Below are 27,935 nucleotides of genomic sequence, written 5' to 3'. Positions count from 1 at the left end.
AAATCTACCCATGGCCGTTCAACCACCAGCTGTAAACCAATCGAACTGCGCAAACTGTCAAACCGAACAGCAAATGCAAAAAGGGCAAAGAAGCAGCACGGGAAGGGAAGAGTTTCGGTTTGTTTTTGGTTTCGTTTGGTTCACTTTCGTTTCAATTAGCAGATCAATTGCAGTAATTTGACTATTTAAAGGTAATGAAGTGTACTATTCGTGTGCTTAAAGTACCCGGCAAGCGGTGTGATTGAAGTGCAAAACAGTTTCATCGCTTTCGGCAACAAATGGCAACAAGTGACTTTTTGCCCTCGATGATGGTGGACCGACCGTCCGTGAGTGCCGCCGTACGCCGTCGAGGAAAGCTTCTAGATTAATAATCTAATTACGGAATTGGATCGCCTTTCGTGCATGCGATTGTGTAAGCGTGAGGCAAACGGTGAACAATCTATAGGCTTAGACTCCAGATGCGGATCGTAGGTGAATGCTGCAAAAACAGCAACAATAGGAGTGGGTCGCCGTGACACCCGGTTGCCGTGCTGGGTAGTGTGAGGAGTGGTGCGAGGGGAAATCATATGACTGGCGTGCGGTTAGCACTACGTAAGCAAGCGAGCAAGCGAGCAAGCGAGCAAACGAGCATTTGTTATTGTTTGTTATTGCTCCACTGCACAACCTTCCCCCAATTGTTTGTGTCCCGGTCTGCGGACGATTTTTATCCAGTGGAAATAGACGGAGATAGAAAGAGAGAACAAAAAAACATCCATCGCATGATCGCGAAAACAAGTTGCTCCAAATGATTACACCGGCCGTTATTGGACAGGTGGAGGGTGGAATTTTTGAATGAAACCCCCTGCCCTCCCACACACACACATTCGTGCATCCGATCAGCATCCAATCAGCTAACACTTTGTACCCTTTTTTTCCTTTGTTCACAGATAACGAAACGACGGTACGGTGTGAAAATGTGAATCAATCGGCTTGCCGGCACGAAAGAAAACACGCGCGCGTAAACCCAAACCACTTTTTGCGGAAGAAGTCACCGGAGGAGAGTCGCCGATAGATTAAGCCCGACAACTACTAATTGGACGGAGAAGGAGCGGATAGGATGGAGGCGGTGGACGGGCGAAATAGTACACCCGCGTGACGTACACCGAAATCACCCTCCTCTTCTTGGCAGGGCGCAAGTGTGCGCTTGCGCCAGTCTGTAGCGAACCCTCTTCCCGCGCTAGCAAGGCGTTGAGAGAAGGGTTGGTAGCAGGTGGAGCTGTTTGTGCAAAGCTTAACTTTGCAACGTAAAACAACGCCAACGCCGTTGCGGTGGTCGTCAACGAAACGGGCAACGCGCTGCGCCTGGTGCCAGTTGCGTACGATCGTCCAACCCCGACGGAACAGTGTTAAGCCGGCGTTGCGGTGCTCTAAAGGGGAAGGAATAGTAGTACGAGAGTGTAAGTGTGTGTGTGTGTGTGTATGTGCCGTATGGTACACAAAATAGAAGAAGGCGCCACATACCAAAACGCCAGCACGGTCACGCGTGTTGATGATTTGGGACGTCATTTGGCGCAAATTTCGTTGTTGGTGTGTGTCACTGTTGTGTGGTTGCAAATGATAGGGAAATTCGGCGATCGTTAGTGCGCGGGTAACTAGATGTGAAAACTAAACCCCTCCGTTCGGGATGGAAATGCTTCTACCGGCAGTGATACGGCCCGTCAAACGGGAGGGAAATAGTTGTGTGCAGCTGGCCTACAAAATGGCTTGTAAATAGTGATGAAGATGTGAATGCACTTTGCACAACGTGTGAACCAAACCGATAGAATTCGATGTCGGTGGCAAAAATTGCAAAAAAGTGGCTGTGAGTGCTTTTTGTTGAAACAATTTCCCCCGTGTGGTAGAGGGAGAGTGAGTGGAAGAAACTGCAGCGCTAGCGGAAAATCAGCCAAACCTCCTCTCCGATTCGTTGTCGTGCCTGCCAATCGAATCGAGCCGGTCGCCCTGGTTTTTTTTGGACTATAAATATATGATGGCCCTGTTCAACAAGCTGCTATTCAACAAGAAACGAAACACTAGCTCATCGTCGCAGAAAACAAGCCCAGGGTAAGTTTGGCAGTAAAAGGAGAACGCCCGCGTGTGGATGCCCTTTGCAGGAGGGCCAGTGGGGTTTTATTGTGCATTAGGTAAAGTACGCAAAATTGATGTCATTTTAGGTGAGATTTGATGGAACGTGATAGCAAACGTGAATAGTGGGAAGGTTCCAAAACCGAATATTCGTACCGAAATGGAATCTTGTATTGAGAAACCGCATACTGCGATGTTAACATGTTTCATCGCCACAGCTTCCCTGCTTCAATCGTCTCAGTGTAGTGCGTAAAGTTGAGCAAATTAATTGGTTCCCGTGTTGCTGTTATCACCAACGTGCCCAATGTGACACGCCCGTGGCGTAACAAACGCGGCACAGTGCGTAACACAATTAAAATTGCGTAAAATGACGCACGAACTATGGGCCGGAGGAGTAAGGGGGAGGGGGACTACCAAACCGACGCGATTTTATCATACCGGTCGGTTTGTTCCTCCGATAATGAAAATGAATGTTCTCGAGATGAACAAAACGCTTCTACAAAAGTGCGTAAGTTCACCCAAGGTATGCAAAGAGGTACCTTCAGAAAGAGTAAGGAAGAAAAAAAAACACAAAAAAAAAATATTGGCATATCCCGGCGCGTTATTTATCTCTTTTATTCATAAAACCGTCACGAAACGGTCGAGGCGAGAGGGCGTGCTGTGTGGTGCCGCTTGCACACTGTGTTGTGTTGTGAAACGATGACGATGCGCGAGTCACGAGAATCAGCCCATTCTTGTCTCTGCCGTTCGAGTGGCCGGCGGCCGCCGTCTCCTATCTCTGTCTCCTCCGATCTGTGTTGCCTTTGGCTCACACAGGTGTGGCGCGCGTATGCTCTTTGGCCGGCGTGTGTGAATCGGTGCGCTGTGTTGGGGCTTCCCTTTTGCCTCATCACCGGGTGCAGATAAAGACGCGCATGATGGGGCACGCCGTGTTCCGCGTTTCACTGTTTATTCGCCACAAATGCGCATTGGTGCATTTTTCCCTGCATTCAACAACGCTCAAATGGAGCTTGATATGTTTCACCTAAACGAATTGTGCTATGCATAACAAAATTCATCATTAATTACTGTGCATATCGACCCTAATCAAATAATTTCGTTTTAGAAATAATATTTTCAACGATGCTCATGTCACTTCCGGCTCAATTCAACTGTAAACAACCGTCGCTTCACAGCGCACCATCGCTGGATATGAAAAACATCACGGAAGAACGGTTCAGAATGAAGATGATTTTACGCTTTCTTTCTCCCGCGACTCTGTCACGCCGTCCAAACCCGTCTTCTACTAAACCGGTACAATCGGCACAAACGAACGCTCGAACAACCGCAAACCCGTGGTCGGGTACGGGGAGGGACCACGAAAACCGAAAAATCACGTGCTTCTGTTCGCCACTCATGCCCCGTCATCTACCGGCAGACCTTGCGCACCCCTTCCCCGGTTTGGCGCTGATCAGTCGTTGATCGGCTGTCATCCACCATCGCTCCCCACCCACCCACTACAACTATCACGATCATCTGCGTGACCATCCCCCAACAAAAACACCCCGTGCATTTATATATTCGGACGTTAGGGGGTGGTGCTGCTTCTTGCCTTTTGCCTCTTCTCGCGCGTATTTCGCGATGTTTACTGTGGGCGCGTTGCGCGATATCTCGTCTATTTGTTGTTGTTGTTCCGGCCCCTCGCCCCGTTTGCCCACCGAACGATACGGATTGCGGATATTATTTTTAGCGCAACGAAACCGAAAACCTCTGCTTGTACATTGCTCGGTCCAATGCGTGAATGTGGTTGGGCGAGTGTGTGTGCTTATGTGGCGTCAGTGCACGAGTCACAGGAAGGGTCACAGTTTGGCGCTAAGGGGGAAAAGAAGAAAGATCGTGTTAGATTAGAGCGAGGGGTTCATTTTTGGCGCGATCGGTCGCCTACCTTACCTGGGGGCGGTGTTGCATGCGCGATCGGCTTCCACGTGCACACGGTTTCGATCGCGTATCGATCGATTTGGTTGCTTTCGCGCACCCGTTCGGTAACTCTAACCGCTTCGGTATGATTTGCGTCATTAGAAACGAAACTCATCGCTCGTGGATGACGGCCGCCGGTGCTTTAAATTGTTGTCGCGTCCTCTTTGCATGAATGAATTGTTGTCCCGCCGTGGCATCAACACCGATCGTCAATCGGGGGTTTCGGGTCCCGATGATCTACACACGCACAAATAGAGCCCGATCAACGATCTTGAACTTGGCCACGTTGTGCAACCAAAATAGTTGCAACGCACGCAAACAGCCGCTCCAATTGTTCTGATCAATCTAAAAATAATGCAAAAAAGTAAAAAATAAAAAACAAACCCTCTCTTTGATCTTTCCACATCCTTTCCTCGTTGATGCGGTCGGGATGTGCGTGATAAAATAGCTTTATTTGGCTTTTATGTTTACAACCTCCTCCGACCCGTCTCGTCCACTTCCCACGGCTCGGCTGACCTCCGGACGCTGTACGAGAAACAGTAAAGTGTGTCGTGACACACCGTGTCTTAAGCGGCGGTTAGTGTTAATTATTGCTTTCGCCAACGAAACGATCGTCACTCGGCGGTCACAAGACCTCCTGGCGCATCACACCATGGGCGCGTGCTTCCTCGTGTGCGGGACGGTGTGTACTTGCGTAATGGTGGAAAGACCGCAAGCCGTGGCTTGGACAATCCGAGAAGGAAGTGGACATAGGCGCGCGCACGAGACAAATGGAAAATGCGTCCTCCGAACAAAGACGCGTTGAAAGGTGTCTAAGAGACAGAAAAAACGGGAAAAAAGGCAACAAACGGCCGCGTATTCTTTCTCCCACCGTGGCCATCTTCTGCTGGCGACGAAATAAATGGGGCCAAGGGGGCAGCAAAAATTCGCATCGGCATCTTTATTTTATTGCGATGAACCTTTTGACGATCGTGCTTGGTGGCGCGAAGAGGAAGGAAGAGCGCGTGATGCGGGGTTCTATCGTGCTTTTTCCTTCGTTTATTCCGCGCCACAAGAAACATTTCGAATCTTGTGACCAGATTACGTTCAAGCTGCACAACCGCACAACCTGCAGCGGGTGGCGTGGGGAATGCATCACGGTGTCAATCATGAAATCGTGACGTTCGATCGATCATACCAAGCAAGCAAGATCGCCCTTGCGGTTCTGTCACACATTCCGTCTCAGCAGCCGGTGATGCAGTTCCGGTCGCATGATCAACGCGATTCGTGGCGGGAAGGCACGTTGACACTTAAAATAGGACACATGTACGGGGTGCGAATGCCCCCGAGTCGGTCGTTTCCCGGCACCCACCCATTCAGTTGACGCGTTCATTCATTAAATGATGCAGTTTTTTGTTTGTATGTGCAGCCAGCGCACTGTCTGTCGATCGATTCATTGTTGCAAGGGATTGGGTGTGGATCGGAGTGTGCTTGTTTTTAGTAACAAAAATAGTGTCGTGAATGAATCGCGGGGGGAGAAAGGGATCTGTAGCTCGTCTCGTGGTTCAATCATGTGCTTTTGTGTGTCTCTTGCTTTTCGTTCAGCAGAACTTTAACGTAGAACGTCATCAGTGTAGGGGTGTGCTGTATGAATCTTTGAATTTTTAGTCTCGAATTGAATCTAATCGAATAATTAAGATTGTTTAGGGATTCACTAATCTCTACAGATTCGTATGAACACTTACTCAAACTTGATGTGTCAAACTTGTTTGGTTTGTCTTTTCTAGTACCCGATAAAAGTTTTAGAGAGAATTGTTAATCTTTAGAGATTGACGATTCTTAAGAGATTCATGAATCTTTCAAGATTCGTGTCAATGTTCAGCGATGTATGAACATTTAGGATATCATGACTAAGTATATTATTATTATTATTATTATTATTATTATTATTATTATTATTATTATTATTATTATTATTATTTGAATCAGTAGATATTCATGCATATTTGCATGGTTACAAATCATTCGAAAACCATGAACCTTTGGAAGTCTTTATGGGGTTTTCCAGGAGTTCTCCGAGCTGTGGGACACTTTATTGACTCTTTCATAAGTGAAATGAACTTAATGTAATGGGAATTGGACTCTAACGTTGTTGAAAATGTCCAATAAGAATGTCAAATGGTGCCATAGAGTCCAATTTCCAATGAAGTTCATTTCCAATAGGAAAGAGTCAAAGAAGTGTCCAACAACCATGAGAAATCCTGGAAAACCCTGTATGCATCTCAACAATAGAGGTTAAGATTAATTGAACCATTTTGAGGATTTATTCCAATTCATGTATCTTACCCATCTCTACATCTCCATGAATTACCCATCTCTACAACTATGCTCTATAAAATGTAACAATGCTACACATTGAGCACGTGTTCTAAATTCTAATTGCTAAAAATGTATCTAATGTATGGCAAAATGAATGAGTGTTAAACAAAACAAAAAAAGGAAAAAAGGTAGAAACCGCTTCCCCATTCAAACATTTACTCAACAACAACCGCCCCCTCTTATCAACGGGTGCAACGCACTCGATGTAGATGAGGCGAGATCGGGCCTAAGAAGCTATTATCAGCATCTCATGTGAGCGAGACTCACACCTTTCGCGGTCGTCGCACGCGCTTGGGCCATCTATTTTATCTGCGAGCTTACTTTTTATAGCAACAATCAGCACACAACCACCCCGCGGGTTGCGGGAGTAAAATTCTGATTTATTGGTCCCGCTGGTGCTCCCGCTGCAGAAGCGAGGAGAAGGTATGGCGGTGGTCACAAAAATAAACGATTATCATTTGCCTGTTTGCTCTAATCCGGCTCACTGCGGATGGCTTTCGGGAGGGGCGGCAAGGTGGACAGCATAATTCATAGCGTTGAGCGTGTTCTTTGTGTTTTTACTCACGTGGACTGGTTGTTAATAAATTAGGGGTGGGTCAGAGAATAGAGGGTGGGCAAAGCACCGAGTCATCGTCATTTGGCAATCTCTCCTGGTTCGTGTTGTTGTTGTTTTTTCCTCCGTTTTTTGCTTTACGACGACAAGGATCTTACATAAAGAACGTTTTATTGATCGTGTCGGACGATAAGCAGCTTTTACGTATGTGCCCGACTCACGTGCGTTGTTTTTTACCCTTCTTATGATAACTTCCCTTATGTTTTTTGTGTTCTTCTTGTTTTGCTAACGACCGAGTCGTGCTGTCTGCAGTGGAAATCGAACCCCCAATGTCACGCGACATTTAGCACATGCTGTGCGCTTAACTCCCCGATAGCAGGATCTAATCACCCGGACTAAATGATAAGCGTGTGCCACTACCAAAATTCAAGAATTAAGTAAAAATAACAAGATTAAACAGTACATGTATGTCTTAGAAACAAACTAAAACCCCCCCAGTTGAATGATGTTTAATCACAAGCACACACACAGTGCTTACACAAAAATAACCGATCGATCATTAGCGCAATCTCTTATCGAATTTAGCGCTGCGTTGTACCTAATCCAGCCCTACAAAAAAAGGGAGAAAATTGGATAACGCGTCCAATTTATCATCGATGCCGATGGTGTTTGATAATCAAACGCGTAAAACTTCCGACAAGCAACGTGTGCATGGTGTTTGTCTGTCACACACACACACACAGAAGTTGGCGCGTTCAATCACATTGCGCCATTAATCCCGGTACCGCCCAGCCGATTGGGGGTGGCCGAAGGCGGTTGGAAGGGACCAGCAAGACCAAGTCATGTGACTGTAGTGGAAGGAATTTCGCCGCGTGACTTTGGAACGGGCAAACGGAACGAATGAAGAAGAAAGAAACGGAACGAACGAACGGCGGTAAATAAGTGCGATCGTGCGCCAATGCGCGTGCGCCAAACGGTTGATGTTATTTTGTACTGTGGTTTTAAGAAAAGGGGGGGGGGGGGGTTGTATGCCACGAGTACTTTTTTAATTATTAAGGTTGAGATGTGGTGCTGAAATGTATAAAAAGATCCTTTCAAGTAGAGCTTATATGGGTCAAAGTGTCTAACAAGTCACCGCGAACGATTGATGGGTAAAGTTGGCAAAAATCTGGAGCTGCCCAGCATTCGTTCGGAATCGTCTGGAGTCGTCCGGAGTCGTTCGAAGTTGTTGGGATTCGTTCGGAGTTGCCGCGAGTCGTTCGGAGTATGGGTCGTCCGGAATCGTCCGAAGTCGCCCAGAGTCGATCAGAGTTGTCCGCAGTCGTCCGGAGTCGTCGGTAGTCGTCCAGAGTCGACCGGAGTTCAAATCATCCGGGGTCGTCCGGAGTCGGTCGAAGTCGCCCAGAGTACATCAGAGTTATCCGGAGTCGTCCAGAGTCGCCTGGAGTTGACCGAAGTCGAAGTCATTCGGAGTCGCCTGGAGTCGTCCGGAGTCATCCGTAGTCGTCCAGAGTCGACCGGAGTTCAAGTCATCCTGAGTCGTCCGGGGTAATCCGGAGTTGTCCGGAGTCGTCCGAAGTCGCTCGGAGTCGATCAGAGTCTTCCGGAATAGGCCGGAGTAGGCCTTCGAAACAAAGGCCTGTATACGAAGTGCACGCGTAAAGTAATATACAAAAAACTCAACGAAATGAAATACCTGATCACAAGCACATTGCACCGGACGACTCCTGTTGACTCCGACCAACTCCGGTTCCGACTCCGGACGACTCTTGACGCGCCTCCGAACGACTCTGGGCGACTTCAGACGACTCCATACGACTCCATACGACTCCAGACGACTCTAACTCCGGGCAGAACTAGTGGTTCGGATTTTGCCGGAGTCGGATCAAAATTGTGAGTGCGTTCCAAAGAGCACATCACTACCGCGAACACGTCTCACTTGAACCTTGCCATCGTTGATACGATCGCATTTTTGAGGCACGTACCTTCTATCAGATTGATAACTTCACTTGGTTCCCATCCCTTGTCGCCCTTTTACAGCTGTCTTCACGACAGATAAGCCGTGGTCGTGTGGTCGTCGTAATCCTCCCAATAACTCGCTGATGTCTTATCATTGCCTCCCCACTGACAGTGGCACCAATCCAGATCAGATTTTTATACGAAGCCTATAAAACAATCCTGTATCTAAAGGGTGTTTGTTGGTGCGAGCGTGTGATGTGTTTGATTACCTTCCTAACCATTGTTCGTCTTCTTTCATTGTTCCCCATTCCCGCAGACAGTTCCCGTTCAGCGCGGACCAGGTGCGCATTTTGGTGTTCAAGGAGTGTGATATCCGCGGCCGGAAGCTCCTGTTCGACTCCAGCACGGTCGAGAAGGTGTCGTCCGATAGTAACAGTGCGGCGGCAGCGGCCGCCTTCGCCAGCGATCATCATCCACCGTCGGTGCCGCAGGTGCAAAAGTGCGAACACTGCAATGTCGTCTACCGGGTGCGGAAAGTAAGTGTGTCGCCCCCCGAACAAGCTTCTTCAAGCTTTTAGGTGCTAACGGTACGCAATGTCTCTCTTGTTGCAGCATAATGATCCTCGCAGCGAGGCAGTACTCAAGACGGAGATTAAGCAGTTCGAGGAGATGGTCTTCGGCTCGGCACCGATCGCGTTCCGGGGCAGCAGCTTCAAGGTGCACTGGCTGAAGGCACCGAAGACGCTGATGTGCTCGCTCGTATTCCCCACGCCGGTGTACAATGGGACGAAGAAGTCGTCCGTGTCCACCTACCCCGGCTCGGAGCTGTTCATCAATGGTAGCAGTAGCGGCAATGCGACCAGCGGCATTGGAAGCAGCAGTGGCGGCGTCGACTACAATCCCTCCGTGAGCGATCTAAGCTCGATCGGGACGGGGTCGTTACACTCGTTCACGGTGAGCTCATCAACCGCCACCCAGCACGACCCGTCGCTACTCCACCGGCTGCGACCGGTGCTGCCGGTTGAGTTTTGTAACTTCGATCGGTTTGCCGATCTGCGCCATTCGTCCAACAGTGGTGTCGACTCCGGGTACGGTGGAACCGATCCGTGGGGCCTGTCCGGGTCGGGCTCTTCGCGCCATCCGACTTCCTCGTCGCACCGGAGCAGCCTGTCCTCCATCTACAGCGACTTCGATTGCATCCGTCGCATGAGCACGGACAACTTTAGCGTGGACATTCCGCCAGCGCCGAACTGTGTCAGCCTGGAGGACTGCCACTCGTACGGCAGCTTTCACCGGCGGGTGTCGAAGAATCTGTCGACCTCGTTCGAAAACCGGCACACGGTTGCGGACCACGTGGGCCACCTGGACGAGCTGGGCCAGATGATGGCGGGTGGTGGTGGCGGTGGTGCTGGTGGTGGTGTTGGGCAGCATGCAGGTGCGACGGTGACCAGTGCGGCGGCTAGTGATGGATGCGTGGTGTCGCGCAATCGTCGGAACAGTGAAACGATGGAGCTGATGAACCGACGGAAAGCGTACAGTGGGGAGCTGCTTTCGACCGCTACCAACTACCAGGGGAAGGCGCCGAGCAGAAAGCAGCGGCTCGGGGTGGCAGTTTGCATACGGCTGAACGAGGTGATGCTGCAGGACACGGACACGTTCTGCTCCGAGCACATGACGGTGTTCGAATCGATCCTTTGCCGGGTGCGAGTGGCGGTCGAGAAGGCGTACATTCGATGGCGATTGTTTTTGCAGGTAAGCGGGCTGCTAGAAATGTGTTAATTGAGAAGACATCAAAGCTCAAATGTCGTTTGTTACAGATCATGCTGGGAGCCTGGCATTCGACGCAACAGTGGCTGAACGATCTCTTTACGGCACCGCGGCTTAACAACCCAGTCTGGTTGACGCTCAGCAGCAGCACGTTAACCGATCGTAACCTTACCTCACTCGCCAGCACGTTCATGAACGATCTATGCTCGTTGCTGTCGTCAGCCGATACGAAGGATACAAACTTGTAAGTAAATCCTTAGTTGGGTTTAATAATAAACATAAACTGACGACTCTTTTTTCACGGGCAACGTGTTTCTTAATTTCAGCTTCATCAGCACCATGATCACTGCCGTCCTGACGCACCACCTAGGATGGGTGGGTACGATCGCGGCAATGACCGCCACGGACGATTCGTCCCCCAGCAGCAAGCTCGATCTGATCAGGCGGGAAAAGATTCGCATGAACGAAATTACCGCCAACCATCCGTACAGCGTGCTGTGGGCCCAGCTCGGTGACCTGTACGGTGCGGTCGGCTACCCGACCAAGCTCTCGAAAACCATCATCTGTGGCAGCTCGCAGCTGAGCAACACGCTCGACAAGATCCTGAACGTGCTGTCGTACTTTATACGCTGCTGCGAAATTAAACGCACCGTGTACGTGGAGTCGTTCGACGAAGCGAACGTTCGGACCGCCTTCATAGCGCAGCGAGCGAACGCAGCAGCGGCAGCGGCAGCTTCAATGTCAGCTGAAGGCATGAAGGATTTAAAAGTGCCTGTTGCTGAACGATCGGCTGGAATGCTGCAACCACCAGTGGTGCCCCAACCACCACCACTGCTCCGTTCGGCCTCGTCCGGAATGGTGCGGTCAGCGACGAGGATGAAAAATTTAGCCTCCCTAGCCGGTGGCAGCGAGAAGGATATCTCCCAGCATACCGCCACCACCGGGGAGCTTACGAGCGCTATCAGCCCAGCAAACGAGGAGGTACAGAAAGCGCTAAAGAAAAACGTGATGAATGACATTCCAAACGTGCTGGTGTACCGGGACTCGCGCTTCGTCCGCCAGGAGCTGCGGATAGGCAACAAAAGCATGGACACGGGGCTGGTGATGAATGCGCGCGAAAAGCAGTACCTAGAGGCGCGCTATCAAATCGGCAAGGTGGCTTTGCTGCAGCCGACCCAGGCCGATCCCGAGCTGGCACAGGAAGCGCTCGTGCTGGAGGCGGAGAGCGAAGGTCGGTGCAGCGCGGACGGCGATGATCGGGAGTCCGTCCGGCTGTCCTACCTCATTACCGAGAACAGTCTCGGGCAGGTGGGCTCGTCGGAGGCGGCCGAATCGCAGCAGCGACTAATCTGGGGCGTGGAGAAGACGAAGGAAGGCATCGCGTTTGAGCAGCTCAAGTACATCAGTCTGCTGCGAGGGGACTACCAGGTGCAGAAGGACGCGGTCAGCGAGAAGGACCAAGGCGAGCCAAAGAGCGAGGTCGTGTTTGTGCTGGGGGAAAATGAGATGCTGAAGGACATACACCGGAAGGCGGGAACGCCGGACGATGATGTGCTGAGGCCGCTCGGCATGGTGCAGCCGCTGAAGCACTGCTGCCGGCAAAAGTTTAACAGCTTCGACCGGTACCGGAAGATTGCAGCCAACTTTCTCAAAAGCCGTAACCTGCCCGACTATCATCTGTTGGAGCGCGGCAAAGGACAAGCGCTCGGGGAGCAGGAGCCGGAACCGGAGGCAGCGATCAGTGTTGCCCCATTGCCGGAGCTATCGTTTGGTGTGATAGACCCGAGCAGTAGCAGCAGCAGCAGGCAAGCGGGAAAGCCCGAGTGTGCCGTCTGCCATCAGATACCGACCGTGTACTGTCTGCAAACGCCAACAAACGCGTCGGAAATGGAGTTTATTGGAGAGCTGTCGCCGGACGGAAGCCATAGACCGTACTGGAGCGGTCGGTCGGCACTGCTGGAGCAACTGACAGGGGGAGAAACCATCCCGGAGGATGCCGCCTGTACGACAGGTGGTCTTCCTTTGATGCGCGAAAACATTCCACTCATTGTGCTGCCGGGGCACACGATGGCTACGCTGGACGAGAACGATGAGCTGCGGGCGAAGCATCCGGGCAGTATTCTGAAGCTGATCGACATTCCCTTCCCTAAGGGTATGCGAACAGCGGCCGCCGGTGGACATGATGAGAATAACAACAGCAACGGTACCGGTTCGGGAGGATCCGTCGGAGGTGGTGGTGGTGCTGTTGGTGGTAGTCACGGTGGCAACAATGCCAGCAGTGCTGGCAGTGCAGCGGGCGGGAACAGTGGAGGACACAGTGCAGCAAGCGGTCACCATCACCACACGTCCGATGCGACCGGCAGTACCGGCAGCGATAAGACTGAGAAAGGTGTGCGATGCTTTCGTACCGGGTTTATGCCGTCCCTGTTTAGTCGCATCACCGACCACTACATGCCGGATATGGTGCTGCAGGCAACGACGGCACCGCCGGCCCAGTGGGAGGCAGCGCTCAAGCGCGATCTGCACCTGGCCGCCCGGTTCACGCTGTACGAGCAGCAGCTGACGGAGAACAATGCCATCATCGCCAACCTGGACACGCACGAGGTACGGTTGCTGTCGTCGCAGTCGCTCGTGGATGGCGACATCGTCGGCATGTCGCAGCTGGTATCGTCCATGCTGGAGGCTGTCAGTGCGATGTGGTCCGCCGGAATCTCCCCTTATCAGGTAATAGGTTATGCCCACCAGCACACGGAAGAAGAGTTTGTACCTAATTTCGTTCCTCATTTCTTCCAGTGCATGGCGTTTATTGAATCGAAACTGCGCGAGCTCTACCTGCAGTCGGAAACGATCGCGAGCATCATGCTCGCGACGGACTTCTGCACGCTGAGCTCGATCACCACCGCCATGGACATCACTGCCAACGATATGGAGCTGCTGCTGTCCGTTGCGTCGGTGCACACGCCCGAAGCCACCAAGCGGTACCGCGTGCTGATGCGCTAGAACGCGCCCTAGAAAGGAGCTTACAGTTCTGCAGAATGCAAATGTGATATTAGGTTAATCGCTTAGGGTAGAGTAGGTACGCAACCAGGTACGTCATTCAAAGAGAGCGGACGTATCTGGAGCGGTGGAGGCCGACGTGTACCCATCGAAAGGAGAAAGTCCAAAAAGGATGTTGATGAATGAACAGATCCCCTTGGGGATTATTTCGAGCAGATGCTATGATATTTTTGCAAGTCAGCTCTCTCTCTCTCTTTCCCTTTATTTCATTCTCCCAGTGGAACCTCCTTATCAATTGTCATATGTATCGTTACGATGTAAAGTGGATTAGACTGTAAGGAAACAAGAAAGGTGTAATTTCTGACCAAAAGTTGTGATTAGAGCGTGTAAAAGTGTATTGCAGAGCAATATTTTCATCCCAAACGGGGATGTGCCTTGGAGCGGCAGGTAAGCCGAAGTTGTGAGAGCAGGTATAAAATGAGACTAAGCTTAGCTAGAGATAGCGGACCCTTGACTAGACTTGAGCCAGAGGGTTTAAAAGACCCAGCCGACATTTGTCGTTAGCAAACGTTTAGCCATATAATGCGGGCGCGTGAACTGAAGCCAGCGAAGAGCAATGAGATATTTATTGAAGTGAAATTTGCAATAAAATCTTTGTAAACAAATTCAAAACCAATTTCCTTATCGTATTCGAGTTTTATTCAGCAAAGGGGGTAGGTGTGTAGATAAATAAGTTTGTGCAACTGGTCTCACGTGGCTTCGTTACTGCTGAATCACTTCCTTCTGCGGTTCCTGTGCGGTTTCGCTTACCGCTGGCTCTGCCACCAGCTCTGACGCAGGATTGCGCTTAATTTCAATCACCTCGATGTATGGGCTGTACATGGGAGAAAGCAAAAGAGATTGTTAGAAAGCATGCTGCTACAGAAAAAACACTCTCCAACTTACCTCGGCTTGGGAAGATCCTTGTTTGGGACGGCCGATTCCGGGTTGAAGAACGTTCGCAATCCAGTAATCCACTGCGGCACAATGTCGGCCTCGGCCTGTGGAGCGCTGGCAGTCGTGGCCTGGAAGTCGTTCGTCAGCACAACCGGCACGGGCGTCGTTTCGGGCTCTCCGTTCAGCGCATTGGTCGCCCGGTACAGCATGTACTTGGCGTACAGCTTCGGCTTCTCGAGTGCCTCACTTGCCACCCGCCACGGGTAACCGACGGCGTACCGGAGCTGCTCGGCCACGTTCGACATCGCATCGCGCGACACATCCATCGCGTTCTGTGCCGTCCGGTAGACCTGATCCTTTGCTTCCTGCAGTGCTTGCTCTTCGCGCTCGACCAGCGTCTTCTGCGCTTCGATCGCACGGGTCAGTATGGCGGCACGGGCACCGTACTGTGCGCCCACGATCGACACCACCACCAGCAGTGCCAGCAGCGGGTGGAACCGGACTCTTGATGGAGCTGACATTTTGAGCACTTGGACTGGGGATTCGCTTGTGCGGGAGCTACTGCAACTGGTGGTGCTGCTGGTGCGGGTGTGCTTCAGTGGTTAGCCTCGAGTGTAATGCGAGCAATTGCCGATGGTCGTATGCTTATTTATAGGCACATTAGGGCTTAGACGCTTTGCAAGCCCCGCCGGGTGACAGGTAAAAGGTAGAAAGGTAGAAACGATTAGAACCGGAAGCATGCGGGCACCACCAATCAATCACGCACCACTCACCCAAAACACTCCGGGAGGGCGAGAAAAGTCGGTCCGGTTTCGGTAGTAACTCAGCTGCAAAGGTCAGGTAGAGAGATGGATGGTAAGCACCAGTCGTTCTCACATCGCATCACGTCATTCCGAGGTGGGTATAGTTCCGCCCGGGTGAATCTCGAGCTCGCCGGCAAACACCTGACGGTGAGATGATGTGAGATGAGCGGGAGAAGGTGCGAAAAAAACAACAAACGAACATCACCTGGGGGATGATCATGGTGGAGCTTGATCTTTGCATAAAATTTATCACCTTATCGGCAGCCACCGTCAGTCGGCATTCAATCTTCAACGCTACCGGACGCGTCTGGCTTGTGAGGCTTTACAGTGATTCAGTCACCTTCAGGCGTGTCTGATCGTGATCGTGAGTGCAAAAAAGAAAAGAAACAACAACGAACAGCAAACCAGTGTGATCCTCGCGCGCAGTAGGCGGATTTCCATTTAGATCAATGTCAACGATGCGCGGACCTTTGAAAGTGAGTTGAATCCGTTATTTTCCGGCATGTCTGTGTGTCTTTCTCAAGAGCGATCTTTGCATGATCTTTGTTGATCACGGCGAAGCATTTCTTATTTCCTGGATCGTTCTCATCCGTCAGGTGTTGGTGGATTTTGTCGCATAAAAAAAAACAACTCCTATCCGCAGAGCGGTGAAATTTGATCGGTACGGGAGTTAAGTTTGCAATTTATACGATAATGATGATCATCATGCTGTTCATCGCGAGAACTTGTCTTGGGCAGTATCAAACCCCCTTAGGGGCTTTTTGGAATGCGACAAAACATGGGAGGAAACCTTCTTTCGGTCCTTCATCAACATTCCGGTTAGCGTTCTGCCGTTAATTGCTGATCGGGGTTTTGGCAGCCGGCGGCAATTGCTTAACCGCTTACGGGCCCAATGCTGTGAGTGCTAACAACTGCGGCAAATGCGGCATTCAAGGGCATTTGCATACAGTGCCGTACGGTGTACGGTACGTCACCTGCTGCTTCGGGCAGGGTTTTGCAGGCGCGTACAAATGGGATCTGTTTTCTTCTCGAATTTTGCACGACGAGAGCTAGGTTTTTGCATACAAAGTGAAAGTGCAGCCGTGCACGTTATGAAACGCATTCCTGCCTTGGGTTGTAGTTTTCACTGCTGTGGGGAATTTGGCTACTAAACAGTTCAGAGTTGCAATGCTATGTAGGAGTGGGATATACGATCGGTGATGATCTGTTCAGGCTTTGGAAGTTTTTGTTTTTGTTTTTGTGTTTTTTTAAAAGATAGATTTTAATGCCCCTGAATACTTCAGTGTAAGGTGTTGAATTTCTTTTATAGTGGGATATACGATCGGTGATGATCTGTTCAGTCTTTGGAGATTTTATTTGTGTTGAAAAAGATAGATTTTAATGCCCCCAAATACTTCAATGTCAGGTGTTGAATTTCTTTTATAGTGAGATATACGATCGATGATGATCTAGTCATACTTTGGATGATATTTTTTAAAGAGTTGAATTTCTCTTACAAAGGGGATATACGATTGATGATGATTTTGTCATATTATAGATGATATTTGTTTGAAAAAGTTAGTTTTTAACGCCTCTAGATGCTTCCATGTCTGAGTTTAATATCTCTTAATGTAGGATATACGATCGAAGATGATCTTGTCATACTTTGAAAGTTAGATCTTAATGCCTCTGGAAGCGTCAATATCAGAGTAGCATTTCACTTTAAAAGGGATTTACGATCGTTGATGATCTAGTCATATTTTGAATGATGGTATTTGGAAAAAAGTTAGATCTTAATGTCACTGAATGCTTCATAGCCAAAGTGGCAAAAGGATCTTAAAATGAAATACACAAGCACACACGATGATTTTGTCACATTGTTTGCTAATATCTTCCATTAAGCACTTCACATGAATCTCATGAACGGTCGTGAAACTCTTGGGAAATCGTGATCATTGCTCATCTCAATGTTTGTTAAACAATTTCCTCCTTTTACCTGCAAACACTGACACCATTTAACCTGCAGGACACTTTCAGCGAAGTTTCTAGAGGCGCGAGAAAACTCCTCACGAACCTCGATCGCGTGAAATGCAAAAAAGTGTTCATGCGCATCATCGGCACGACTGCATTAAACCCGACAAGGTGGCTGCATCTTACCACCTGAGTGGATTAGTGGAGGAGCACTTTTAGGACGCTTACTAAACGCTAAATTACTTATGCAAGCAATGCTAATGGAGAAAGGATTTGCCTAATGAATAAAAAGAAAAAAACAGAGGAAGAAAAAACGCAAGCAACAAAGTGTTGCTTTCCAATCGTTGTGTTGTGCAAACGTTTCCCATCATGTAATTAACACTCCCCGATTTATGCAAAATGCTTGGTGCTTGGTGAAGATTGTGTCATCGAGCGTGTTTGTCAAACAGCTTACAGAGTGCTTACAAATCATACATCTCTATTAAACCTGTGTGCTTTTGTCATATATTGTGTTTTTAGATGTGTACGATCGCCGTGTCCCTGCTGGCGGTGGGACTTGGTACAGCGGCACCACAGTCCGGGCAACCGGTGGCCGAGTACCCGAACGGTGCGTTCAACGATCGCGTCCCCAACAACGAGAACAATCAGCAGTTTAAGGAGTATGCCGAGTTTCTGACACGCTTCGACGATTGGGTCACCGGAAAGAAGGTCCCAATCCCGGCCGACCCGGTGACCGATGCGCTGCATCAGGATCTGCCCCCTAATGTGCCGAACTTTGCGCAACTGCGCCCGGTTCGCCAACTGTCGTTGGCCCAGTTTGATGACCCCGTGCCCCAGGGCAGTGAAGCGATCCCGGAGTATAACGAGTACATTCGTGTGCTGACACGATTCGACCCCTACGTTACCGGCCAGCGGGACGGGCATGCGGTGTTCAAGCGCGAGGACAAACCGGACGGTACGCTTATCAGCAGCGAGAAGACATTCGGTGAGCAGATCGAGGATAAGGTACCGGAAACGACATCGACCAGCGCCGATCCAGCGTACGGTGACTTTATCAAGGAGCTGAAGCGCTTCGATCCCTGGCTGGTCGGGCATAATGTGACGATCCCGCACAATGCGACGGCCGACCAGGTCTGGAACAGTGGTGAAGGCAAGGCGAATTAAAGGCGATCAGTATTATAGCTCTGCGATCGAGAGCAGCCCGAGCGTTTGTATATAAGCATGTTATCCTTGAATCTATCATCCACTGCCAGAAAGGATTGCATGAACTTTATAATAAAGTAAATAATTTGGATTTTGGAATAACGGATGGGTGCTGTATGTGAGACATCTGCAGTGCCAGGTACTATCCGAACTTTGGTAGATTCTGTCAGGTCTTTCGATTATATCAACAATGGTACCTGTCCGTTGAGTAAGCGATAGTTTGGCATGAACTCGGTGAGTAAAAAAATGAACTCATCGATCGATCGATCACTTTTGCTTCAGTTGCTGCACGTGCCGATTTGGATAATGAGGCGATTGTTGACCTTTTAGTTAATGAGTTAAAAATAGAACACAACGACTGATCGTGGGTGATTGACCGTTGATCAGAACAGGTACACCAATATGATGGACTTAAGTGGAACACTGATCAATCTGATTTTTACTGAATTTTGCGTGTAACATCTTCCATAAGATATTGGAGATACAAAAGTCTGGAAGTCATGATCAGTCATCCAACATCCATACACTAAGTCCAATCATTTGTAAATTCAATTCTGTGATTTAATCTAAGCTAATTCAACTTCAGCACATCTGGTTACCCTTCAGCATCGCACGGAATTAACCTAACACGCAGTCTGTTTTACAGTTTGATTACTCACGCAATGGCCGACCAAAGGCAAAGTCAAAGGCAAAAGTATGTGAAAATGATTACAAACCATTACGGGATGCCCCCCAATGGAACTGGAACTGGACCCAGCTTTGATAACAGCTGACCTCCAGCATCATATGTCTTGATTATTTCTACCTTCCATGGAGCGGCTCACAGCTGAACGCGGTGCGATCGGGTCGAACAATTGGAATATTTTTGGAGGCCGCTATCAATATGCTTGTCATTGTGTATATTTTGCGTTTTGTACTAAACTTTACTTACACAAAAAAAAATCGTAAACTACTCCGGAAAATCCTTTGAAAACATTAGCCTTGAGAAGCAATTAATCGTCTCGGTGAATCCCACATCGTCTTCCGGCAAAACAAAAATTCCCCTTCCGCGCGATGTTTGTTGTTTTGATTTGCTGCACCGTTTTTTCGAATACCAATCAACGCTTGAGATAATGCAAAGCGTTAGCTGCATTGCAAACTACAACTAGCCAGTGCGCGCAGCTTGATCACTATATAAGAAGGTATTCAGTGCAACGGTCCCAGGAAACTGATCAGTCCGGCCGGAGACGCTGCACAGTAAATAGCTCAGTACAGTTTTGTGAGTGAAGCGAAGTATAGCTTAACATTGCGCCATCATGACTAAATGGGTAGGTTGCCAGTGTACATTGTTCGATCCGAGCTCCGGAAAGACGCCGATCCTCAGTGACAGTGAACAGTGATTTTCAACGTTTTTTTGTCGTCCTTTTTTAGGGACCTATTTTGTTGGCGATCTTTGTCATCGTGGCGATTGTCGCCGTTCAAGCCGACCATGGTGGTGAACACGGTGGTCACGACGATCACAGCAAACATGCAAAACACCACGGATCGGATTCACACCATGGCCACGGAAGGGACGGCAAGAAATGCGATCATGGACATAAACATGGAAAGGATCATGCTGCGGGACATCACAATCACGATCATGATCATGGTCACTCGCACGGATCGGATCACGGGCATCAGGATGGGCACGGACACTAGGGGAACTGTGATCATGCGGTAAAGAAAAAACTTTTTTGATTATTTTTCAAGGCATATAAACATTCAAATAAAAAAAGTATTTAAAAATGTACCAAACCAAGGGATTCTTGTTCATTTTTCATATTTCGTAATTACATCTGACACAATCTTTGATTATTTCTTGGTGAAAGTACGATCTATCCCCGTATTCGTTGATCATCAAACCAGATTACAGGAATTGATTATAGATGGAAACTATTACTTTAATTTTAGACCGATCATCACGTCTCAGAGATGAGAAATGTGATAGAGAGGATGCAATAGACAACATTTTGGACACAAACTTAGTTCCTTAGTTCTGTTTCCTCGTTGAGCATACCAAAAGAAACTGCTTGGTCAGATCATTTAGCAGATATGATGATTTACGTTCAGTCACCGTTTTATTTACTGTCTTTTATTAATATATACCAAACCAGACTGTCCAGACCACCGTTGGCAAGAAATAACTATCCGATTGCGTGGTCTATTCGTGGACTAATACGTTTCGGAAGCATATATAGGCCAGGATGACTGCGCAGGTCATCACAAGGTGGATTTATTGCATATTGATTCATTTGTAATCCTTTGTATATTTTTTCCTTAATCATTTTACCTCTCCAAGCCTTTGTATTGTCTGAATCGGGGTGTCCATCTAAACGGGATACCTTTATCTGTCTTTCAGTAGTAAATTAACCGAACCTTAATAATAAACTTACTCATTGTTAAACTACAACACAAATTCGAATGAGCCTGTGTGAGACGTTTTAAGAAAAAACTTTATATTTGCTGGACTCGTCGTTTGCCAGCGTTGCTAAGCGCCTAAAGGTATGCAATCGAATACTTTAATATTATCAACAATACCCCTTACTGTATTTTATATCCAATTTTTCAATCGATGTCTGTTCTGAACTCGATACTTTTTTTAAGATATGATCATCTACAACATTTTCTACTTCTTTTCAATGTATCATTTCCGAGACATTGTTAGATTCATTCAAGAGTTTCATTTCAAACGAGCATTACGCTATTGATCATTATTATGCTCGATCGAGCGCCAATTGTAACTGTAGGAACTGCGGCTGCTGGCGCTGCCGAAATGAAGTCATTGATGATGCCCGATGAGAACCTGCGACCGGCCGAACCGAGCCCTGGGCCGGGCGAGAACTATAAAAGAACGCACAATCTGCCGGAGAGCGATCAGTAGCGAACAAGCGAACGCGTCTGTTAATACATTTTGGAGCAGTTTGTACGAAGGTCGTGTGAAAGCATAAGATGGCAAAGTTTCTGGTACGTTGTGTGATGCTGTGTGTGAAGATGAAGGAAGAATCTTGGACCGTTTTTATTCTCCCAGTGAAAGGATTGTGATCTCTAACGTGTTGTCGTTTCTTCGCTTTTTACTCCAATTTTTAGATGTCTTCCCTGTTTCTGGTGATCGCCATCGTCGCGATGGTTAGCGCACAAGGTAAATATTAGTGTCGATGTGCAGAAGCAATCCAGTGGATGAAACTGACTAAACAAACGTAACATTAATTGCTCTCCTTTGCTCTCGCTCCCTATCTAATAGGTGGACACGGTGGCCACGATGATGGACACGGACATGGCGGATTTGGTGGCCAGGGACACAATGGCGGTGGCCAGCACGGAGGCTTTGGCGGTGGCCAGTACGGAGGATTTGGAGGTGGCCAGCACGGAGGATTTGGAGGTGGCCAGCACGGAGGCTTTGGCGGTGGCCAGCACGGAGGCTTTGGCGGTGGCCAGCACGGAGGCTTTGGCGGTGGCCAGCACGAAGGCTTTGGCGGTGGCCATGGACAGGTGAACGTACACGGAGGTGGTGGCCAGCACGGAGGACACGGCCAGGGCTTCGGAGGACACGGGCAGGGCTTCGGAGGACACGGCCAGGTCGGTGGTCACGGACACGGCCATCAGCATGGTCATGGTGGATACAAGTCTCACGGCTACTGAATGAGTAAAGTTTAGGTTTGGTGTGTTTTCTAAGGGATAAAATAAATTGTGATTTGAGTGTACATATGATATCGTGTTTTGTGTTTCGTTTTGCGTGTTTGTGTGTGTGTGTGTTTCTAACGTTTTAATGAGAATGATCCGGCGTGCTAAGATCGCATCGGCGAATGATGGAGCGCACTACGCAAAAGACGCCGTAGCTTGATCTTTGCATCAAAGCAAACAGTTGCACTTACCAAACAGTGGAAATTCCAAAACATGTGTAGGGTAAGTGTACCAATTATGGCTATAGCACCAATTATGGCTATAACGAACACTATTTTTGCTCTAAAACAGTCTATTTGCATTCTAAAACCACGGAAGGATTTTTCATTTCAATTATGAACATTTTAATACATTTGTGCTTCATTAGTTTCATGTTGGTCACTTCCGTTTGTTAATTATCATCCTTTTAAAATGTGTTGCCAAGATTTTTGGTATCTCTTACCATTTTGCTAAGAGCAGCACTGTAGGATATTAGCGATTTTCAAGCACCTAACCATAATTTTATCTCAAAATCATCATTTTGGTGCAAAATATTAGTTATTTAACGACTACACATCAAAATCTACCAACATTTCATCGAAAATATGTCTTTTTTCTGTACGTCCATAGTTGGTACATGCTGTTGGATGGATGCTTTGTTGACAACTGTCGTTTTGGTCGTAGCGCGTAGTTTACGTGCTACGATGCTACATTAAAGTGTTAATGGCTGGTATTATTGAATCCGCTCGTAGCGAGAACATACGGCGCTCACATGAAATTCTAGGGATGGCAACACATTTCTTGAGCCCGGTCCTACAACGCTGCGGTGAATAACTGTAGCAACTAGTGTTGGGTCATACGATTCATTTCACGACCCGACCCGGAATCGGGTGCAAGCCAGTCGGAATCGATTCCGACCCGTGGGTGCAATGAGTTCGGATCGACCCGAAAGATCAGTAGGTGCGAGAAAGCATAAGCGACTCCGACCCGTTGGTGCAGCGAGTTCGGGTCGGGTCGGGTCACGGTAGGTTCAGTTTGACCCGAGGGTGCAGCGAGTTCGGGTCGACCCGATAGATCAGTAGGTGCGAGAAAGCATAAGCGACACCGACCCGATGGTGCAGCGAGTTCGGGTCGGGTCGGGCCACAATAGATTCAGTTTGACCCGAGGGTGCAGCGAGTTCGGGTCGACTCGATAGATCAGTAGGTGCGAGAAAGCTATCGGGTCAAGACAGGTTCAATCCGACCCGACCCGAACTCGCTGCACCATCGGGTCGGAGTCGCTTATGCTTTCCCTACTGATCTATGGGACCCGGGTCGACTGAACCTACCGCTCGCCGCATGCTTCTCTCGCACCTACCGGAGTCGTTGCACCCACTGAACCTACTTGTACCTTTCGGGTCGACCCGAACGACTCCAGGTCGCTTACGGATGGCTCCGACCCGATAGGTTCGGGTCGACCCGCCCATCACTAGTAGCAACCATCTAGTACGTTAGGAAAATGAGTATCGGGACGTACGCCGCCGCTACGAACGGATTCAATAATACCAGCCAATACCAGCCAATATGTGTTTTAAGCATCATTTATTTGTAAAGTGTTCGAATCAGTAATCAATGGAATAATCAGAAGAATGTAATCGAATCAGTTTCACCAAAATAATGCAGTTTCGAAAGACTTTCATACGAAGAAAGTGAAATCTGAACCCGCTTTTGTCGCCTTATTGCCAAATGGCTGATCGATAGTTAGTGCTAGTCTTGGCCAAAAGTATCTTGGTCAGAAGATAGTTGAACTATGGCTACGATTGTGATATGAGTGATATGAAGGATTGCCAGGTGTATGCCCAAGCTCGGTGTCATCATAAAGGTGTACGAAAGTGTTTTTTTAGAATTAGCCTCATCAATTGTGCGATTAATTGAGCGTGGATATCAATACAACCAGTGATAGAAAACGGATATTTTAAAATGTTAATTTTACGTATTTAATGGTGGTTACATACTTATATTGGTGCAGTGAACTTATTATTACTTGATTTCAGTTAAAACAATGTCACAAAGTAATTTTTGGTGTAAATATCCACGAGTTTTGGCTTACAACCACAATTGGTACAGCTATGGCGAATTGCTAGGAACACTATAGCCATAATTGGTAACTTGAGATGCAATTTTTAATCGAAATTTTCTATTGTTTCGCTAAACATTGAGTCAAAATAAAAAATACTTTCGTGTAGGCTACATAAAACCATAAAGAAGTTTGAAATTTTACCCAATACTTATTTTTACAGGCGTAAAATCGGTATCTTGATGACATATTATAGCCATAATTGGTACAATTACCCTATTGCTCACTAGATTTTTCCTATTCTAACACGTCTTATTAGTCATCAAGCACAACCAAGGACATATTGGTTGATGACCCAGAGGCATTGTGTTGCACTATTAGTTCAGAACACAATACAATAAAAACTTGTAGCTTGTAAATGCGAACACCGCTGAAAAGCCGTTGATAAAATCTTATTGCGTAAGACATATTTATGGCGAAATGTTCCACCATGTTTAGCGTATTTGTAAACAACTGTCTTACCCACCATACAGCCACAACACATGCACCCGAAAGGCAAAACATTCTAATCGCAACCAGTGACACGGCAGAGTCTATTGCCACCGTATTCTTTACCGCACAAAAGGGCCTCTTCCCCCGCCCAACAGCGCACATAAGAACGTGTTTGTGAAGTGTTGATAAGGATTTTTGCATCTGTTTTACTGTTTTACGTGTTTATTTCATTCATTGCGACCGGTTTTTTTTGTGATGCCTTTGGACTCGCAATAGTTCGAATGATCGTGTTTCCATCCCCCACCGATCCATTCTATTTTTATGTTTTTGCTTGCTTTTTTGAGACTCTATTTCCCCGGGGCTGGGAAGAACCCACTCCGAACTAGAAACCTCCGAAGTTGTTTGTCCGTCCCAAGCAATACCCTGTGTGTGTGTTGTCATCCTTCCTCCACCAAACCATCCGGCCACCTCATCCGGGGGGTTGATTGCGTGTAATCATATAAGATTGTGCTGGTTATGATGATGAACTGGTTGATCCTCTCCGAACCCAAGGCCCTCCACGAGGAGGCCCAAGCCCGCGCGGTAGGAAGTGGCAACCAACACAACCTTGCTGCCCGATGGGCGAGCCCTGCATCTACCGCTGCCGAAATGAAGTCATTGATGATGCCCGATGTGAACCTGCGACCGGCCGAACCGAGCCCTGGGTCGGGCGAGAACTATAAAAGAACGCACAATCTGCCGGAGAGCGATCAGTAGCGAACAAGCGAACGCGTCTGTTAATACATTTTGGAGCAGTTTGAACGAAGGTCGTGTGAAAGCATAAGATGGCAAAGTTTATGGTACGTTGTGTGATGCTGTGTGTGAAGATGAAGGAAGAATCTTGGACCGTTTTTATTCTCCGAGTGAAAGGATTGTGATCTCTAACGTGTTGTCGTTTCTTCGCTTTTTACTCCAATTTTTAGATGTCTTCCCTGTTTCTGGTGATCGCCATCGTCGCGATGGTTAGCGCACAAGGTAATTATTGGTGTCGGTGTGGTTGGAGCCGCTAGAACGCGAAAACAACGAAATAATTATAGTGTAGAAACACTAACGGTGCTAAGTTGAGCTCAGAAACAGATTTCAAATGCCTTGTTGCAGAAGCAAACCAGTGGATGAAACTGACTAAACAAACGTAACATTAATTGCTCTCCTTTGCTCTCGCTCCCTATCTAATAGGTGGACACGGTGGCCACAATGATGGACACGGACATGGTGGATTTGGTGGCCAGGGACACAATGGCGGTGGCCAGCACGGAGGCTTTGGCGGTGGCCAGCACGGAGGCGTTGGCGGTGGACACCAGGGAGGCTTTGGCGGTGGCCATGGACAGAAGAACGTGCACGGAGGTGGTGGCCAGCACGGAGGACACGGCCAGGGCTTCGGAGGACACGGCCAGGTCGGTGGTCACGGACACGGCCAACAGCATGGTCATGGATACAAGTCTCACGGCTACTGAATGAGTAAAGTTTAGGTTTGGTGTGTTTTCTAAGGGATAAAATAAATTGTGATTTGAGTGTACATATGATATCGTGTTTTGTGTTTCGTTTTGCGTGTGTGTGTGTTTCCGTGTGTTTCTAACGTTTTAATGAGATTGAGCCGGCGTGCTACGATCGCATCGGCGGATGATCTTGCGCGCTACGATCGCATCGGCGGATGATCTTGCGCGCTACGCAAAAGACGCCGTAGTTTGATCTTTGTTTACCAATGGTTGACCTTGCACGAACGGTTTACAAACATGGGATGAGAATACCTTTGCTATAGCTGACAAGACCAGGGAGGCTGTTTTGGAAGGGTCGTGTTTCAAATATTTGTGATCATATTTGTATTGAATTTTTTACCTATTTTTGAAGGAATTATAAGCAAGCTTGCCGAGGATCGATCTTGACCATGGAGGCTGTTTTGGAAGGGTCTTGTTTGGAATATTTGTAAACAAATTTATTTGTATTATTTGTATTTTTGTAGGAGATGTTGCAAGCTTGCACGAGGATCGATCTTACGAAAGGGCAATGATAACATTAACTGACGCAAGCAGCAAGTACAACTACGCGTCCGCCTCATCCAGGCAATAAAAATGCAATCCAATGCACTGTTCTTACGTTTAATGAGATCGTTTACGTTGAGATCGTAAAAATGCCATGACATGCAGAACACAACCTCTGCTTGGGTAGGGAGGCTGCCAAACATATACAGAGCCCCTGGCAAAGCCCCTGGCCAAGCGATGGTGCCTAATTACAAGCCTGAACAGATTACCGGAAAATAAGCCGGTCGGAATTGTGCTTCCCTCTTCTGATGATGCGTTGATTGCGCTTCCCTCTTCTTCCTCCTACGGAAGATAAGAAACCAAGAACGAGCGTCTGCGTAAGAACCCGCCCATAAGAACAAGATTTTGGATGCTGTCTGTACACAACAACAAAAACAAAAAATGTAAGCTAACCAGCTCAGCCAAAACCGGTTAGACCGGTTCTGTTTTATTACTTTCGTTTGCTAAAATAGCAAACATTTCGGACCTCCTGAGTGATAGAATTATCACTGTGCCGTGCCCGTTGCTTCTTGTACTTGTTATCGCTCCATGCAAAAGCCAGCCAAGCGATTTCTGCCGGAATGAAAGTGATCTGGCATTAGTGTCGCTCGCATCCGAAAGCCCCGTTTGTGGGGGGTGTACGTTTGTGGTTCACCTGAGTGCTTTTTCTTTTTTGACGTTATTTTACCGTGTTTTTTTGGGGCGAGATGGACAGGTTGGAAAATGCGCGGATACACAAAAAAAGTGTTAGGAGAATAAAACGTTCGTCGCTTACGGTCCCACTCAAGTTCGTCAGTCTGTTTTGGTTGCTTAGAAGGGGCTTTTAACCGTAATTTATCTTGACAATAAAAAGTTGAGCTCGTTCTGCAGGGTTACTCACTGTATCTCGTCACAATGGCATCCGTCGTGATATGTCGCAACATGTCGTAACGAAATCAAGACTGATGATCTTACATGATGGTGTGACAATGTTTATTATTTATTATTCTTCTTCTTATACCTCTTCTTCTGCTATTTGGCGTAATTCATTCTAATTGGTAACTTAATTCCATACCACGCAGTCG

At 48.1% G+C, this 27,935-nt stretch overlaps 6 protein-coding genes across 9 annotated transcripts; 5 read left to right on the top strand and 1 right to left on the bottom strand.

Moving 5' to 3' along the window:
- Window positions 1-64: 64 nt before the first annotated feature.
- LOC120893503 lies at window positions 65-14,369 on the top strand. 3 transcript variants are annotated; one of them, XM_040295440.1, is made up of 7 exons: window positions 65-191; window positions 927-2,082; window positions 9,246-9,465; window positions 9,542-10,681; window positions 10,747-10,940; window positions 11,023-13,420; window positions 13,490-14,369. In XM_040295440.1, exons 2-7 carry the CDS (start codon window positions 2,006-2,008, stop codon window positions 13,694-13,696), a joined length of 4,236 nt encoding a protein of 1,411 aa, XP_040151374.1. In that variant the 5' UTR covers window positions 65-191; window positions 927-2,005; the 3' UTR covers window positions 13,697-14,369. The 3 variants fall into 3 exon arrangements, with proteins under 3 accessions (XP_040151374.1, XP_040151375.1, XP_040151376.1); XM_040295441.1 differs by lacking the exon at window positions 65-191 and adding an exon at window positions 248-412; XM_040295442.1 differs by lacking the exon at window positions 65-191 and adding an exon at window positions 487-591.
- On the bottom strand, window positions 14,351-15,714 carry LOC120893505. Of its 2 annotated transcripts, none has more exons than XM_040295444.1 (4): window positions 15,638-15,714; window positions 15,396-15,573; window positions 14,639-15,303; window positions 14,351-14,567 (listed from the first exon to the last, which is right to left on the bottom strand). In XM_040295444.1, exons 3-4 carry the CDS (start codon window positions 15,148-15,150, stop codon window positions 14,456-14,458), a joined length of 624 nt encoding a protein of 207 aa, XP_040151378.1. In that variant the 5' UTR covers window positions 15,151-15,303; window positions 15,396-15,573; window positions 15,638-15,714; the 3' UTR covers window positions 14,351-14,455. The 2 variants fall into 2 exon arrangements, with proteins under 2 accessions (XP_040151378.1, XP_040151379.1); XM_040295445.1 differs by having other exon boundaries at window positions 15,403-15,573.
- An 87-nt stretch (window positions 15,715-15,801) lies between these two features.
- Window positions 15,802-18,691, top strand: LOC120893504. Its single transcript, XM_040295443.1, has 2 exons — window positions 15,802-15,908; window positions 17,902-18,691. Exons 1-2 carry the CDS (start codon window positions 15,882-15,884, stop codon window positions 18,544-18,546), a joined length of 672 nt encoding a protein of 223 aa, XP_040151377.1. The 5' UTR covers window positions 15,802-15,881; the 3' UTR covers window positions 18,547-18,691.
- A 1,065-nt stretch (window positions 18,692-19,756) lies between these two features.
- On the top strand, window positions 19,757-20,356 carry LOC120895409 (urease accessory protein UreE-like). Its single transcript, XM_040298751.1, has 2 exons — window positions 19,757-19,892; window positions 19,996-20,356. Exons 1-2 carry the CDS (start codon window positions 19,881-19,883, stop codon window positions 20,263-20,265), a joined length of 282 nt encoding a protein of 93 aa, XP_040154685.1. The 5' UTR covers window positions 19,757-19,880; the 3' UTR covers window positions 20,266-20,356.
- Window positions 20,357-20,967: 611 nt separating this feature from the next.
- On the top strand, window positions 20,968-22,314 carry LOC120895407 (holotricin-3-like). Its single transcript, XM_040298748.1, has 3 exons — window positions 20,968-21,570; window positions 21,694-21,745; window positions 21,848-22,314. The coding sequence occupies exons 1-3, from the start codon at window positions 21,556-21,558 to the stop codon at window positions 22,243-22,245; spliced, it is 465 nt and encodes a 154-aa protein (XP_040154682.1). The 5' UTR covers window positions 20,968-21,555; the 3' UTR covers window positions 22,246-22,314.
- Window positions 22,315-25,517: 3,203 nt separating this feature from the next.
- LOC120895408 (glycine-rich cell wall structural protein) lies at window positions 25,518-26,376 on the top strand. Its single transcript, XM_040298750.1, has 3 exons — window positions 25,518-25,653; window positions 25,777-25,828; window positions 26,030-26,376. The coding sequence occupies exons 1-3, from the start codon at window positions 25,639-25,641 to the stop codon at window positions 26,305-26,307; spliced, it is 345 nt and encodes a 114-aa protein (XP_040154684.1). The 5' UTR covers window positions 25,518-25,638; the 3' UTR covers window positions 26,308-26,376.
- Window positions 26,377-27,935: the final 1,559 nt, after the last annotated feature.

Source organism: Anopheles arabiensis, chromosome 2 (genome assembly GCF_016920715.1).
Source record: "Anopheles arabiensis isolate DONGOLA chromosome 2, AaraD3, whole genome shotgun sequence".
Classification (NCBI taxonomy): domain Eukaryota; kingdom Metazoa; phylum Arthropoda; class Insecta; order Diptera; family Culicidae; genus Anopheles; species Anopheles arabiensis.
The sequence above is the reverse complement of the archived record's forward strand: the minus strand, read 5'-3'. Positions and strand labels throughout refer to the sequence as shown.

Excerpts from the sequence above, each read along its gene's own strand:
- LOC120893503 (XM_040295440.1), top strand. The coding sequence starts at position 2,006 with ATGATGGCCCTGTTCAACAAGCTGCTATTCAACAAGAAACGAAACACT. Across the intron at positions 10,682-10,746 it reads GATGGCGATTGTTTTTGCAG|ATCATGCTGGGAGCCTGGCA; the intron begins GTAAGCGGGCTG and ends CGTTTGTTACAG. Across the intron at positions 13,421-13,489 it reads CCGGAATCTCCCCTTATCAG|TGCATGGCGTTTATTGAATC; the intron begins GTAATAGGTTAT and ends CATTTCTTCCAG.
- LOC120893505 (XM_040295444.1), bottom strand. The coding sequence starts at position 15,150 with ATGTCAGCTCCATCAAGAGTCCGGTTCCACCCGCTGCTGGCACTGCTG. Across the intron at positions 14,568-14,638 it reads AAGGATCTTCCCAAGCCGAG|CCCATACATCGAGGTGATTG; the intron begins GTAAGTTGGAGA and ends TCCCATGTACAG.
- LOC120893504 (XM_040295443.1), top strand. The coding sequence starts at position 15,882 with ATGTCAACGATGCGCGGACCTTTGAAA. Across the intron at positions 15,909-17,901 it reads CGATGCGCGGACCTTTGAAA|ATGTGTACGATCGCCGTGTC; the intron begins GTGAGTTGAATC and ends TTGTGTTTTTAG.
- LOC120895407 (XM_040298748.1), top strand. Across the intron at positions 21,746-21,847 it reads CGCGATGGTTAGCGCACAAG|GTGGACACGGTGGCCACGAT; the intron begins GTAAATATTAGT and ends CCTATCTAATAG.
- LOC120895408 (XM_040298750.1), top strand. Across the intron at positions 25,829-26,029 it reads CGCGATGGTTAGCGCACAAG|GTGGACACGGTGGCCACAAT; the intron begins GTAATTATTGGT and ends CCTATCTAATAG.